We start from the raw sequence: 14,519 nt of genomic DNA, 5'->3' as shown, positions 1-14,519 counted from the left end.
ATAAATATTCATTGATATCAACTTCGTGGACACAGAACTCCTTGAATTTGGACATTTAAAAAGAGTATTCTCCCTGGTAAGAAACTAATAGTTGTAAATTCAGTCTTCATACTTCTTGGACTCTTACCTGTTTTGTCTCACCATGCATCATTCTAGAAACACTTTCAGCTCAGGATGGGATCTAATGCACCAAGCTGAATTTTCACCTAAGCTTTTGTGTTTAATGCATGTTACTTTTTCTCTTGGCTTCAGTGGACATTCACCTTTTGTAATTTATCTGCAAAATGATTACACTCTTGTTCCATTATTTTACTAACCATGATCTTAATTTTCTTTTCCTTCAGATATTGATGAGTGTGCAGCTAAGATGCATTACTGTCATGCCAATACTGTGTGTGTCAACCTTCCTGGGTTATATCGCTGTGACTGTGTCCCAGGATACATTCGTGTGGATGACTTCTCTTGTACAGGTGAGCTTTAAGAAGCAGTGTTGTTTTTCTAATTCATCCATTCTCTGTACCATGTCTGTGTTGTTACATTTAATTCTGAGTGCACAAAGTGCTATTTTTACCTAAATAGTTCTTCTCTTTATTATTTCACCCCCACCATTTGAGAAAAAAGCAATAATAAAAAAATTGTCAGCATAATTGATTTCCACTCCCAATATTTCTGCCTCTGTGTGTGTGCTCGCATACATGGGTATGTGATTTGAAACTGAAGTCTCAGTTGCCTATAGTAACACTGAGGGAGTTAGATATACTAGTTCTAAAAATAGAAAGTCTCAATTATTTTCATTTCATCATGATGAGATGTTTTTGTAGATAAGAAAATGTACTTTGTTCCCACTGGGAAAGACAAGGATGAAATTTAAAGAGGTGACAGGGAGCACTTGGTGGTGAAAGTTTAGGTTTATGGGAGCCAGTCAAAAATATATTTAATTAATATATGCTTATTGTCTGTGTCCCGCTTCTTCCTATATCCCTTAGCACTAAAGTGGTCACTGACTCTGTTGGAGTAGTGCTGGTTTTATGGGGCATTTGGTTTGGCTTTCCAATATATTTTCAATCATGTGCATACAGACATGAACAGTAAATTGGATAAGGGTGGTAGAAGATTCCAAGTCTTTCTTCTCTTGGACCAAATGTGTTTAAATACCCAATCTGCAAGTTATAAGCAAAGGGTCCCTTGAACCCAACGTTTCAATCATGTTGTAACTTTTGGGCATCTTTCTCTTTGTTCCAATCGCATTGGCATATAAAAACTGGATTGTTTACCCAGAATATAATACTGCTATTTTTAAATGTACTTTTTTTTCCTGAATGACCTTTTCAGAAGTGCAAAAAGTCGCAGAAGTTAAGGGCACATGTTAGTGTGTCCAAATTTCTTTGCCAGTGATGTATATTTGTAAGTTACCATTCTTTGGGTGAAGGACTGGAGAGTTGAGATTGATGCAGGTTTCTGAGGACCACATAAGGTCAAATCTCATTTATCTGTCTTTTACATATTATAATTAATATTCCTAGGAAAGGAAGAGAGAGACTGCATAAACATAGTGTGCTAGGATTTCAATGTTTTAAAGGATCAAAATTTTTTGGATCAATAAACAAACACTTTCTAAAAAGCTGTAAAGTTACAGGGCCTATCACTCTGTTCTTAATAGTAAATGCAGCTCTTAACTTCTTTTAACCCTATTAGAAGAAGCCAGTGAATATCCTCCTAGCCCAAGAGCACCACATTATGCAACTCAATAAACATTAATTAAGGCCCTGCTGTGTGGAAGACCTTGTTGAAATTCTATCAGAATACTTGTCTGTGCTCGGATTTCCTCACTGAGGAAAGAAGGCAAGAGCTGGCACTTGTCGAATGCCTTAATAGGACAGGTGCTCTGTCTGGTGGTTTATATATGGAACAAGATGGAAAATGTATTATCTTAAGAACTGGCTCCAGAATTACTTTTAGAAAGGGAAATACATTGTTTGGAATAAAAGGTAACGGTGCGGGTATCAGTGGGCACCCAAGGGCCCTTCTCCCTCCTACACAGAAAAGAGTAAATAATACCTCTGCAGGAAAAGGCTACATCAAACACACACACACACTTTTTTTGTTTTGTTGTGTGTGTGCCTAAGAGGGAACACAAAAGACAGAACAAAAGAGAGAAAGAAAGGAGCGGAGAGGAACCAGTCGGAGAGCAGAAGGCTCGGTGCTGTGGAGGACAGAGGGCTGGTAAAAACCATGCAATAGTAGGATAGCTGAAAGGATTTTTAAGAGAAGAAATATTTTTTGTGAGGTTTTTTTTATTGCTTTGCCATACAGTATGCTATGTGAGTTTTCCTCATTACCCTCAAATCTTCAATAAAGTCTTCCCACCCTGAATGCCTCATGAGAACTGCCCTCCCTCTCCTGTTAGAATGTAAGTTAACATGGTGGACAACAGAAAGGATACCAGTGCGATTAGGATGTGGGGACCACAGAGGTAACCGTTATTGAGTAACCATTGTTACAGTTCTTTCTGCTGCCCTCACCAACATACACTTACTAATACACACACACATCATTATCATCACTGCCTCCTCTCAGGAATTTCAGAAATCTTGTTGGGGACTGTGGACTTTCATAGGTCATAAAATAGGTGAGGATTTGTTTTCTTTAAAAAGCCTTCTTTTGATCCCAGATTTCTTTCAACCTGCTGCCCTATTTTTCTGCTTTTCCTCACAACAAAACTTCTTAATTTGCCTGTGGTTATTGTCCTCACCTTACATTTATTCAGCTCACATATGCTCCTCACTTCTCTCCAGTCAGACTTCCATACTCACCATTGTGCAGAGGCTACATTTATCAAGGTCATATATGAACTCTGTTTGCTAAATCCAATGTTCTTATCTCAGCAGCATTTAGCAGGGCTGACCACAACTTGCTCTTTAAAGCACACTTTTTTCTTGGCTTTTGTGCCATCCTATTTCCTGGTTTTCCCTCTTTGTCACTTGTCACTCCTGCCCAGTGTCCCCAGCTATTCTTCTGCTGCTGACATCTGAAAGGTTACAGTACCCGCGGGTTCTGCCCTGGTCCCTTCCCCTGCTTACCTATAGGTTCTTTTTAGATGCCTTCATCAATCTTAGACCTTTAATATTATCTTTATGTCAACAATTCCTAAATTTATTGCTCCAGTTCCAGTCTTTTTCCTGAACTTCTGAATTATATATTCAACTTGACATATTCACATAGATGCTTAGTAGGAATTTCATACTTAACATGGATAAGACAGAACTTGATTTCTTTCCACTTCTGCAAACCTCCTTTTCTCCCAATTTCTCCCATTCCAGCAGAAGCACCATCTACCCAATTTTTCTAACCAAAAATTTAGAAATAACTCCTTCCTCTCCCCAGGGGTTACACTTGATCACCCCTCCACTTTCAATCCATGCTTTTGTCTTGTTGATGCTACCCTTTACATCTTGTCCTAAGTCTGTCCACTTCTGTCTAAATCCCCTATTAACATCTTAGTGAACTTCAGCCATGGCCATCACATTTGACTTTCTGCTCCAGTCTTGTTCCACCATAACCCATTCTTCACATAGCAGACAGAGCAATTTTTTTTTTAAAAAAAGAGAAGTCACACAACTGTACTTAAAACTTTGATCTAGTGTCTCATTACATGGAAATCAAATCCCTATTTCTTATTTCAACGTGTAACCCTATGTGGTTTTCCTTCTTTCCCTTCTGTCTTGTACCCTTTCTTTCCCTGTCCATTATGACATGGCCATTCTGACCTTTGTCTTTTTCTCCATGTAACAAGCTTTTTTCTGTTTGTTAAGACCTTTGCATGAACTCTTGCCCTTTTATGGAAGTCTTTTTTCTCTTCGTATTTGTGTGTTGAGCTCTCTTATCATTTACCTCTTAGCCTAAGCCTCAGAGAGGCTTTCCATGGTCAATATAAATAGCCACTCTGTTTTTTCTGTCATACCACCTGATTTTAATTCTCTGAGTAATGCATATTATTATCTGGAATTCTCTTATTTATAAATGATTCTTTTACTTGTCTCTTTCCACTAGAACGTAAACTCTGAGAGCAGGGACCTTTTTCCTTTTGTTCTCTACTATACCTTGACTACTGAGAATATTACCTGGCAAAAAGCAGTGCTCAATAAATATTTGTTCAATGAAATAATGCATAAAGCTACTTGACTTTGGGCAAATTCTTCACTTTTGAAAACCTCATTTATAAAATATTGCTCACATCTGTCTTACCCACAGGTTATAGTGAACGTCAACTAATATATGTGAAAGTATTTATCATAGCACTTTTAACAGTAAGGATAGGATGTTCTGTAGGATATTCTGTAGGATGTTCAGAACATTCTGTAGGATGCTCTAAATATAAGTGACTTAAGATAAATTTTATTTTTTGCTTATGCTATATGTCTATCCCTGATCAACAGAGATGTTCTGCATATCATATTCACTTTGGGATGCCAGCTGTTGGAATGGTCACTGTGGTGAACATTTCCAGTCACCAAGACAGGGAAAAGAGATCCTGGAGGCCCTCCATCAGCCATTAAATGTTCTGACCAAGAAGTGACACAAATCATGTCTACTTACAACTCATTGATTAGAACTAGTCACTAGTTCCATCCAACCACAAAGGGATGAGAAAATACTGTCCTACCTCATGCCTGGAATGGTAGAGAACCAGAAATATTTGGCAAATGGTACCCATGCCTACTATAGTGAGTGATACTAACAGATTGCCAACAAATATAGTTTATTTTGACATGAGTAGCTGCTGATTAGGATAACCTTTTTTCAACAGCAGTTCATAAGCTATGTAGGTATTCTCAAAAAGTATGAGCACATTGTATTAAGTGCTATGATAGAAATGCAAGCAAAATACATTGAAAAATGGCTCTTGATTGCCAAGATGAAGTGTTTGAAATGTTTTCTTAAAGCCATGGGGGGCTGTGGGAATTGACTGAGGCATGCTAGCATGCAATGACTATATTATGTTAGGGATTTACAATGAGAAATATGGATGGGAGATAGGAGAGAGGAGAGCCTCTAGGCCAGATTCAAGGACCTTCATTAGACACTAGACACTACATAGTAAGCTCGAGTCTTTGGAATGCTGACATTTACTTTGTGTCGTGAAAATAAGCCTGTTAGACCAAATGGGCTCTGTACTCTCCAAGATGTATTATGTCCCCACCCATAATCTCTGCCATTTTTTATTGGCAAAGAAGACTTCTTTCCCTAAGTGGTCATTTGCCTGTGGAATAGATGAGGTGTATGATAGATATCTGCCACCATAAAATGTCTGTTCAGATGTTTCATTGCCAGATGATAATTTACCTGGAGAAATTGACAGGCCTAAAGGCATTCCTTTATTTGACGCAGGATTCTGATATAGCATTTCCATTATTGACATTCTTTATTTCCAAAGACCATTCTAGTCTCTTCTCAAATCAATCAGTACCTGCTGACACTGTTCAGTTGGTTTTATAACCATGTCAAGGTCATATTTTTTCCTTTCTTTTGCTGTTTTATATCATTTAGGTATGCTACTTACTTTTTAGAAATCAGTAGTCATACTGAAAAATTCTATTAAACCAAAAATAGGGAGCCTAAACTTAAAGAAGATATATCAGCTTTGGTGATTCATTGATTTATTGGATGATTAATTAATTAATTAATTATGTATGAAATATTCAGTTAGTGTCTGTCACAAGTGTTATAAAAGATAGCCACCAAGATTATTAAAAAATAATGTCTGACCAAGGGAGTTCATGGTTCGTTAATTAGGCAGTGTCTTCAAATGAAAAAACTCAAATGTTCATTCACGATCAAAATATCATTTGCCAAATCAATCCCTCTTTGAAATCTTAGTAGTTTAGTTCAGTATTAGATGTTTAACCCTGTGGTAGTTATTACTACTTGACAAGTTTTAAAGAAGGAAAACCAAAATAGTCTTTCCCAATTCTGTGCTGACAGCCATGGTCCTTTCAGAAGTCTACACCTGAGACAGTGGATGCTAAGCATGACGGAGGAGAAAGGCAATACATTACACAGAACAGGAAATTTTAGCTCTTACCCAACTTTTTTCTTACTAAAAGTTGAAAAAAAAAAGGATTATATGTATGGGATAGTAAAGCTCTAAGAGTTCAACATTGAGAATAATTATCTAGAGCTTAAAAGTGTGCTGTAACATAATCATTACCCCCCTGGGGACTGGGGTTTTGCTGACATGACTGTGTGTTATATATGGAGCTCTGTACTTTTTTATAGGAAAGTCCCCCTTGGCCTTTGGGAGGGTGAAATCTAAAACATTTGGCCTCTGACACTTGGGGGAGTTTTTGGCCTTGGAATTTTTGTGTGAATTGAAATTGCTTTGTCTCTTGTAAGAGATCCCTGAGTTGCTCTTGCTCTTCTGTGAATTTTGAAACTGAAGGAGTTCCCTGAAATGGAGGTGTTACAGGGAGGAGGGGTTTTTCTCTCCCCCATATGCTTTTGGGTTTTGGAATAGTCAACCCACTTGATTTATTGGCCTCTGACTTTCATTTATCCCCAACTACACTCCCCGTGTTTTTGGCTGTTTGATAAGACATTATCATTAGATACGCAGGCAGTTTTAAAGGAGGATATTTGTGATTTACAACAATAGCATGCAGCGATAAGACAGATACTTGACAGTAATGGGTAAGCATTCATTTTTATGCCAAAAGCTTCCCATGAAGGTAAGAAATAAAGGGAACAAGTGAGATAACAAATATCCCATGTGATCTCTATTACCTTGCTAAAAGGATTTTTATTTTCTTGATATTGGCATGGAAGAAACCTTAAAGGAAGTTTATGTTTGAAATAGTCAGAGAAAACTTAAAGACTTAGATATAATAGCCTATTAATTTAATGGTTTGAATTAAGTACACTATAATGAAAAGAGGTTAGACAACAATTTAAATGCCTTAAAAGTAATAGTTAGTTGTTAGGAATGTCAGGCTAGGTCTCTGGAATATGCTTTACTCCCATGATGAACTATACAAATATTTTTGATGAAATTTTATTATTATTTTGATCAATTATATTGATGAAATAGAGAATATTTTCAAATGTGATATATCTGATATTTTCACATTTAGCGGAGCCACATGAAATGGAACTAAAACAGAACGTTCTCCAACCTGATTGAGCAAAATGGTAAATTTTCCACTGAGCATCATTATCTTTCAAGCCTATACCATATACTTGTGTCAGAATGCTTATCCTTGTTTACCATTGGTTGTCTGGCAGCATTAAGGGACAAGTTACAGGACAATTGCTTGGCTTTCAGTCTCAGAAGAGGTGATACATTTATAAGAGTGAACAGGTCGCAGGCCTCTAGATTATTTTACTTTAGTAAAAATATGCTATATGAAATGCTTTATAGAACGAAAGCTACTTTTTGCTTGTTAAAAATAACTAGAAACTATTTATTGATATATTGAACAAGAAAAGTCAAAATAAAGCACGTATTGCTACTTTTGCATATTTCAAAACCAACCTAGAAGGTCTGATGATAGTTATTCATCTATTGTTTTGATTTGTATGGCTGGAATTTCTCTCTTTTTTTCTTCCTTTCATTTAAATAGATAATTGGCTCTGTTACCTTCCTTCCCTGAGCCCTCAGCGGAGGAATGCTACTGTACCAAAAGCAGGATTCCCAAATCCTAATTCTTTAGGGCAGAGATTCTCAATTCTCACCTCAGGGTAGAATCACTTGGAATCTGGGATCTGTCCCTAGAGATTTTGATTTTGGCCTGGTCTGGGGTTGGGACCCAGCTTTGGTGGGCTTGTTTAAAAGTAATTCTGATGTCCATTCAAGGTCAAGAGCCACTGCTTTAGCATAGAACAGAAGAATAGAGAGGGTTGGAGTATGGAGAGAATATCAGAGGGAAATGGGAAGGAGGATGAATTGCCCACTGTATTTTGTAAACGAGAAAAAAGATTCCGTTGAACTGGTGGTGAGAAATGTGGAGTTCAGGAAGTCATGAAGCAGGGACTTGGATGGTTCCTGGAGGAAGGGTCCTGCTTCTAAAGCTGCACTTCCGAGATGTATGAGTCACTGGATAGACAATGGCTGTGAGGTATCTCTGTAGATGGGGCCTCATGGGAAAATGCTGAATCTTTAACTATGACATTGCTGCTGCAGTGCTTGAAAGAGCCCTAAAGTCAAATGGAGCATATCCACGGTGACCTTTGTGTTCCATGGGCTGAGGACTAGGCTGCTGCTTCTGGGCCAATGCCTTGGTTATTGGAGGTCCTCTAGAGTCATGATAGAGCCTAATAGAAGTGGGGAACACTTAAAATGACTGAGACATTTCATTGACCCCACTATCTCAGAAGAATAGGAGCTCACAACCATTCAAGTTGAATTGAAGAAATTATAGAAACTTTCATCACTTATACAAACACTTTTGTGACTGGACTTCTCTAACTATCACATATACAAAAAATGAAGTCAATAAAAGAACAAAACAGAAAAAAAATTAAGAGGTCCCTCTAAAGAGGGACTGTAGTTTAAAAATTCATGGAAAGTTTGTTTTTCCAGACCAATTTGAGTTTTCTATATGTGGTACTGGAAAAGCCAAAGACCACATATTTATTTCATTTAGTGATAGTAGTGTTAAAATAATGTTAGGGTTTATTAAATCCAGCACATATATCTTAGGGAGACTATCAAAGCTCATTTACCTTGAAATTTCATGATGAAAATAAGTCTGAAAGACATGTCCAGTGTTTGATTGTTTTGTTGGGTTTAAGTGGGAGTTCCTTTTTATTCCTGCATGTTTTATAAAGGACCTGAACCACTTTGGCTGTTGCAGAACAACCAGGATCAATGATGGAGCTTGCCCCTAGGGTGTTTGTGAACAAACCTATTAAGTACTGTGTTGCCCTTGACCCAAATTCATCATAAAAGCCTTGTTAATATTTCTGTACACTCTATTGTTAGATTTATGCATTCAGAATCACAATAAGGCTTTCTCGTAAAGAAGGAGTTTGATTAAGGATGCTTTAGCGCTTACAAAATTGTTGAGGCCGGTCTTGCAGCTTCACTCTATCCACATTCAGGTCATACAATGAATGGACATTTCTCTTTAACAACCAGAGTTTTATCTTTTATTGTTTATTTCTATCTTAAAGACATGGTACATGCATATCTGTCTGTCTGTCTGTCTATCTTATCTATCTATCTATCTATCTATCTATCTATCTATCTATCTATCTAATCTATCTGCTGTCATTATTTCCATAGTTTTTAGAAGTATAATGAAGTGCCTTAAGATTTTGTTTTCTTTTGCTAAGATAATTGGGAATATATACTAACTATCCTTTGGCCAAATTGAAAGCTATAAATTCTCATGGTTAAAGTCTAGTGTATAAATTCTACTGGTTGCAAGCTTTGAGTATGTCACTTATTTACTTTGTGAATCAGAAAACCATTTAAATTCTCTGCTTCTTCATCAGTATTCACTGTACATCCTCACAGAGTTGTTAAAGGATAAAGTGACACGGTATATGTATATCAGTTTGAGTGAGTTTAGCTGAAAGAATGAAAAAAAAAAAAACCAGAATAACATCAAATGACTCAACTGGCTTAAATGACAAATTCTTATATAACGCAATGACTGTGGGTACAGTTTTTTTTTCAGAATTAGTTAATTCAGCGGCTCCATGAAATCCTCAGAGAAACAGATTTTTTCTAACTTTTTACTTGGTTATTTTCAGCATGATAGTTTTGGAACTTGATCTAGGTCCCCTCAAGGTCTCAAAATGGTGAAGTTACTCCAAGCATTAAATCCTGACTTAACCATGTCCCAAAGTCAGAAGGGGAAAGAGATTTCCCTTTTCACAGCCCCTTTTTAAAAATAAGAATAACTTTATTAAAAACCTCATCCCAACAGATTAGTTTTCATGTCTCTTTAACAAAAATAATTTGACCTACCTATTCATAAAATATACCTTAGAAAGATAAATAGAATCAAGATTTATTGCCTGAGGCTTGGGCAGATCCCAGCTTCTTTTGTAGTACTTGGATAACTTACATCTAAACAAAATGTGGGTTCCTTTGTCAAGGAAGATGTGTGTGCCTGCGTGTGTGTGTGTGTGTGTTTGTGTGTGTTTCTGTGTGTGTGTAGATCCACAATTGTTAGAGTATATTAACAGCTTTGAAAACATGTTTCAAGCTTAGGATTAATCAAAAGAAATGCAAATTAAAATGAAAATTAGATAGCAGTTATACTAAATTTATGTATGTGACTATCTGTGTAGATATATAGATACACATATATAGATAGACATATATGTCAGTCACCCTTTTCTGGAGAAGGATCAGGAAATTGGCACTATCATACATCACTGATGGGAATGTAAATTGATACAACCTTTCCTGAGGTTAATTTGACAGCGTGTATCCAAAGGCCTAGAAATGTTTGTTTATAGTAACTTATCCTAAGAAAACAATCAGTCACAATTATTTATGTAAGAAAATTTTCGTTGTGGCCATTTATTCCATTTATTATTTGTAAGAAAAAAACTGGAAGCAGCCTAAATATGAACTAATGAAAATTCAATTAAATAAATGACAATCTATCCATATAGTGGAACATAATGCATATCAAAATAATGTTTAAAAGAATATGTGTCAATGGAAAAGTCTCATCATATAATATGATTTAAGCAAGTATGTGTTTTATTTTCCAATTCAAATAGTAAATAAAAAATATGTATGAATACATATGCACATACACATGCAAACACAGAAACACAGACAGGAAATATCCTCACACTCCTTCCCAAATAAACAGGGAACAGAGGGTATCTCTGAGTGAATGATCAAACACGATACTTTTTCTTTATACTCTCTATATTTTCCGAATTTTCTGTAGAAAGAAATATAAGGCAGTGAACCTATATACATATTATTATGAAAAAAGTGTTATCAAAGTATTAGAAAGCAGAAAATGCTAGACAAAGGTGACACTGAGTTTTTTTCCCCCAAAGTCTCCTAAATGTTACCTCACTAAATTAAAAAAATATATATTTATGACCTGGTAGGGATAATGTCTTTCATCTTTTGTGACATATAGTTCTGAACTAAAACGATTAAAAGCAATGGCTTTGCTTCATGTTCCTGGAGAATCTGCATGGCCAATATGGCAGCTGAAGGCCACTTGCAATTACGGTGCTGTCTTAATTCAGGCTGCTGTTATGAAATGCCTGACACTCGGTGGCTTATAAACAATAAGAATTTCTTTCTCACAGTTCTGGAGGCTAAGAATTTCAAAATCAAGGTGCCTGCAGATTAGGTGTCTGGTGAGGGCAGATGATGTTTTTCTCTTTGTTTTTTTTTTTTCTTTTTTTGAGATGGATTTCACTTTTGATGCCCAGGCTGGAGTGCAATGGTGTGATCTCGGCTCATCGCAATCTCCATCTTTCGGATTCAAACAATTCTCCTGCCTCAGCCTCCCAAGTAGCTGGGATTACAGGCATGCACCACCACACCCAGCTAATTTTGTATTTTTAGTAGAGACGGGGTTTCTCCATGTTGGTCAGGTTGGTCTCGAACTCCCAAGGTGGGATTACAGGCGTGAGCTACTGTGCCTGGCCAGATGATGTTTTCTAACTGTGTGCTCACATGATGAAAGGAGTGAGAGATCTCCCTGGGGTCTCCTTTATAAGGGCACTAATAACCTAATCACGCCCAAGGCTCCACTTCCTAATACCATCACCTAATCCTAACCAGGTTAGGATTTTAACATGAGTTTTGGGGGAATGAAAACATTCAGACAGATTTCAGATGCTGTTTTCTTCCTGGCAGCTGATCTGATAGTGGGGTCCTACCACACTATCTCTCATAAGCTTTTTATGAAGGGTTTTCAGAAACAAGGCAGTTGGTCCAGATTTTTCTGGATTAGGGCCAAGACATAGAGAGATACTGAGGGGAGCCTGAAAAGATCCAGTATTTCCATAGGAAAGCAACCACTGAATGAGAGAATCAGGGAACATACATTCCAGTCTTCTCCCTACCACCAGCTCTCTGAATGTCATCATGTCAACATTTTTCTTGGACTTTGAAAGATTAAGGTTTAACTAGCTCAATGGTTTTCAGTCAGAATAACTTGGATTCTAAATAATGTTTCTTTTGAAGAGAGTTCAGCTTCTTAAAAAAAGGATTATTTTACAAACTATTACCTTTCTAATTCTATGATTCTGTAAGATATGGTTTCTGACCTCTAGGAGATTATGGTCTCTTTGGGAGACATAAAATTTACATTTAAGTAGAATAATTTTATCAGGCATATAACCGGGTTCTAAATTGTGAGTTACAGGCATTAAATGCCATGGGAAAGAGCATTGGTACTAGGAGAAAGGACATTTATTACTAACTGCTAGAGAGGAAATGTTTTCTACCCTTCCACGGGTGTCTGAAAGGGTTTGAATTTGATGTTAGGTGGGAGTGCATTGAGAAGTAATTGGGTGCCTAGGTGGGAGTGCATTGAGAAGTAATTGGGTGCCTGGTGCTTGAGAAATAGATCCATCTCCATTTTTATTGATCTACAATGTGAACTGGAGGTTACCTGTGCAGAAATGGGAAGAACACAGGGCTCTAAATCAGCCAGGCCTGGGTTTCTGCCCCAAGTAGGGCATTTATTCATAGGACCAACTCAAATCATCTTCAGGGAAATGGACACATCTTCTTTCTAGAATCTTATAAGGAGTGAATGAGAGAATATTTGTAAAGTGCTTGGAAGAGAGCTCAGCACAGAGTAAATGCTCAATAACTGTTAGCCGTTACTACCTTTACACATGAGGAATCTATGTTGAGGTGCGGGAGGTTAAGGAACTTGTCTACGGCTGTAGGCTAGATGGTGGTGAGGCAGAGACAGGAAAACCAACATTGTAACTCCATAGGCTTGAAGACAGGATAGGATAGCAGGCCGTATAACTCCAGAAGTTCAAATATAAACTCCATCAGAGCTCTTTTGAAAATGTCTTTAAAATGTGAATGCGGATGAGATCAGGTGCATTCAGACCAAAATCTCAGAAGTCACCAATGAAGAACTTACTCACGTAAGCAAGCACCAACTATTCTCCAAAAACCTATTGAAATAAAAATAAATAAATAAATAAAAATGCTAATGCAATGTGTTCAGCAAGCAATAGCCATTGTTAGAAATAAATAGCTTGGGACTTGTGACCAAGTGAATCCGTATTTAACCCATAGCTCTGCCTCTTACAAGCTTTGGAATCTTGGGCAGATTCTTTAAGTGCTGCATGCCTCAGTTTATAACACCGAGAAAGACGATTGGGTTTTAAGGTTTGATCATGTGAAAGAAAACCCAACCCAATGACTGAGTCCTAGGTGGTACTCAATATTGAAACCCTAAGACCTGTTCACCATATTCCCTTCTTCTCCCTCTCCTTAACAAGTAGCTCTTAAAGCACTTAAAAGGACACCAGGGCACCTTAAGATACATTTGGAAGGCTGCTTGGCTTGAGAAATCCAGGCTGTGTAGACAGTGTTCAGGTTCTCTGGGAAGATGAGCTTGGAGTCAGATGCTTTCGGCTCATGAGTTAAGAAGGAGATGATGTAGTGTAAAGTGGACTTCAAAACAGTTTATAACTAGCAAGGAATACATTCCTTTAATTCAAGAGAAACATCACCTTCCTAGAGTCATTAGTTTGTGAGTTGCTGTAGAACAGAGCTTTGGAATGTGCTCTGTTAGCTCCCTTTAAAAATTTAACTTTGTTCCCTGAGAAGGGAAGCCCCTTAAACTGCAAACACTTTTTGGCATTTATCAGCTCTGCTGGCTGGCATCTAGTTAGTCCTTAAGGGTGGTCATAGGACAAATTGTTTTCAGAGAAGCCTGGTCTAGGTTGGACACCAGGATGGAGTCTTTGGCACTCAGGAAATTTCCTTAGAGGGAATTTGCAACACACAGAGAGACATGTAAAGAAAATAGCAAGTTTAATAAAATTATAAAAAGAGTTTTTCTAGTTATAAAAATAGTATATTAATACTATAGTAACATTAATAAATTTAGAATAATAAGAAGAAAATAGGCTGGGCGTGGTGGCTCACACTTGTAATCTTAGCACTTTGGGAGGCCTAAGTGGGAGAATCCTTGAGGCTAGGAGTTCAAAACCAGCCTGGTCAACATAGCAGCAATCTGTCTCTACAAAAGAAATTTTTTTTTTAATTACCAGGTGTAATTAGCCAGGCATTATGACATGGGCCTGTAGTCCCAGCTACTCAGGAAGCTGAGGAAGAGGATTGCTTGAGCCCAGTAGTTCAAGGATTCAGTGAGCTATGATCCGAGAAGAAGTGGAAGAAGAGGAAGAGGAGGAGGAGGAGGGGAAGGAGGGGGAGGAGGAGGAAAATGACGACAGCCTCTATTAACATTTTGCATTTCGCAGTATTTATCTTATGTCTGTTTTCAATGCCTGCATTTGTAGTCTACATGGTGGAAATCACACTGTCACTAATGGTC

The 14,519-nt window shown here is 37.4% G+C and overlaps 1 protein-coding gene across 2 annotated transcripts in view; it reads left to right on the top strand.

Annotated features, from left to right (window-relative positions):
- Positions 1-14,519, top strand: part of NELL1 (neural EGFL like 1) — a 949,455-nt gene that overhangs the window by 462,574 nt on the left and 472,362 nt on the right. For both annotated transcript variants that reach the window (XM_005578390.4, XM_005578389.4), the window contains exon 13: positions 345-470. In XM_005578390.4, coding sequence (XP_005578447.3) covers positions 345-470 — 126 coding nt within the window. The remainder of the gene's footprint in view (positions 1-344; positions 471-14,519) is intronic.

This window comes from Macaca fascicularis, chromosome 14 (assembly GCF_037993035.2).
Source record: "Macaca fascicularis isolate 582-1 chromosome 14, T2T-MFA8v1.1".
Classification (NCBI taxonomy): domain Eukaryota; kingdom Metazoa; phylum Chordata; class Mammalia; order Primates; family Cercopithecidae; genus Macaca; species Macaca fascicularis.
This window is presented reverse-complemented; position numbering and strand designations above follow the sequence as displayed.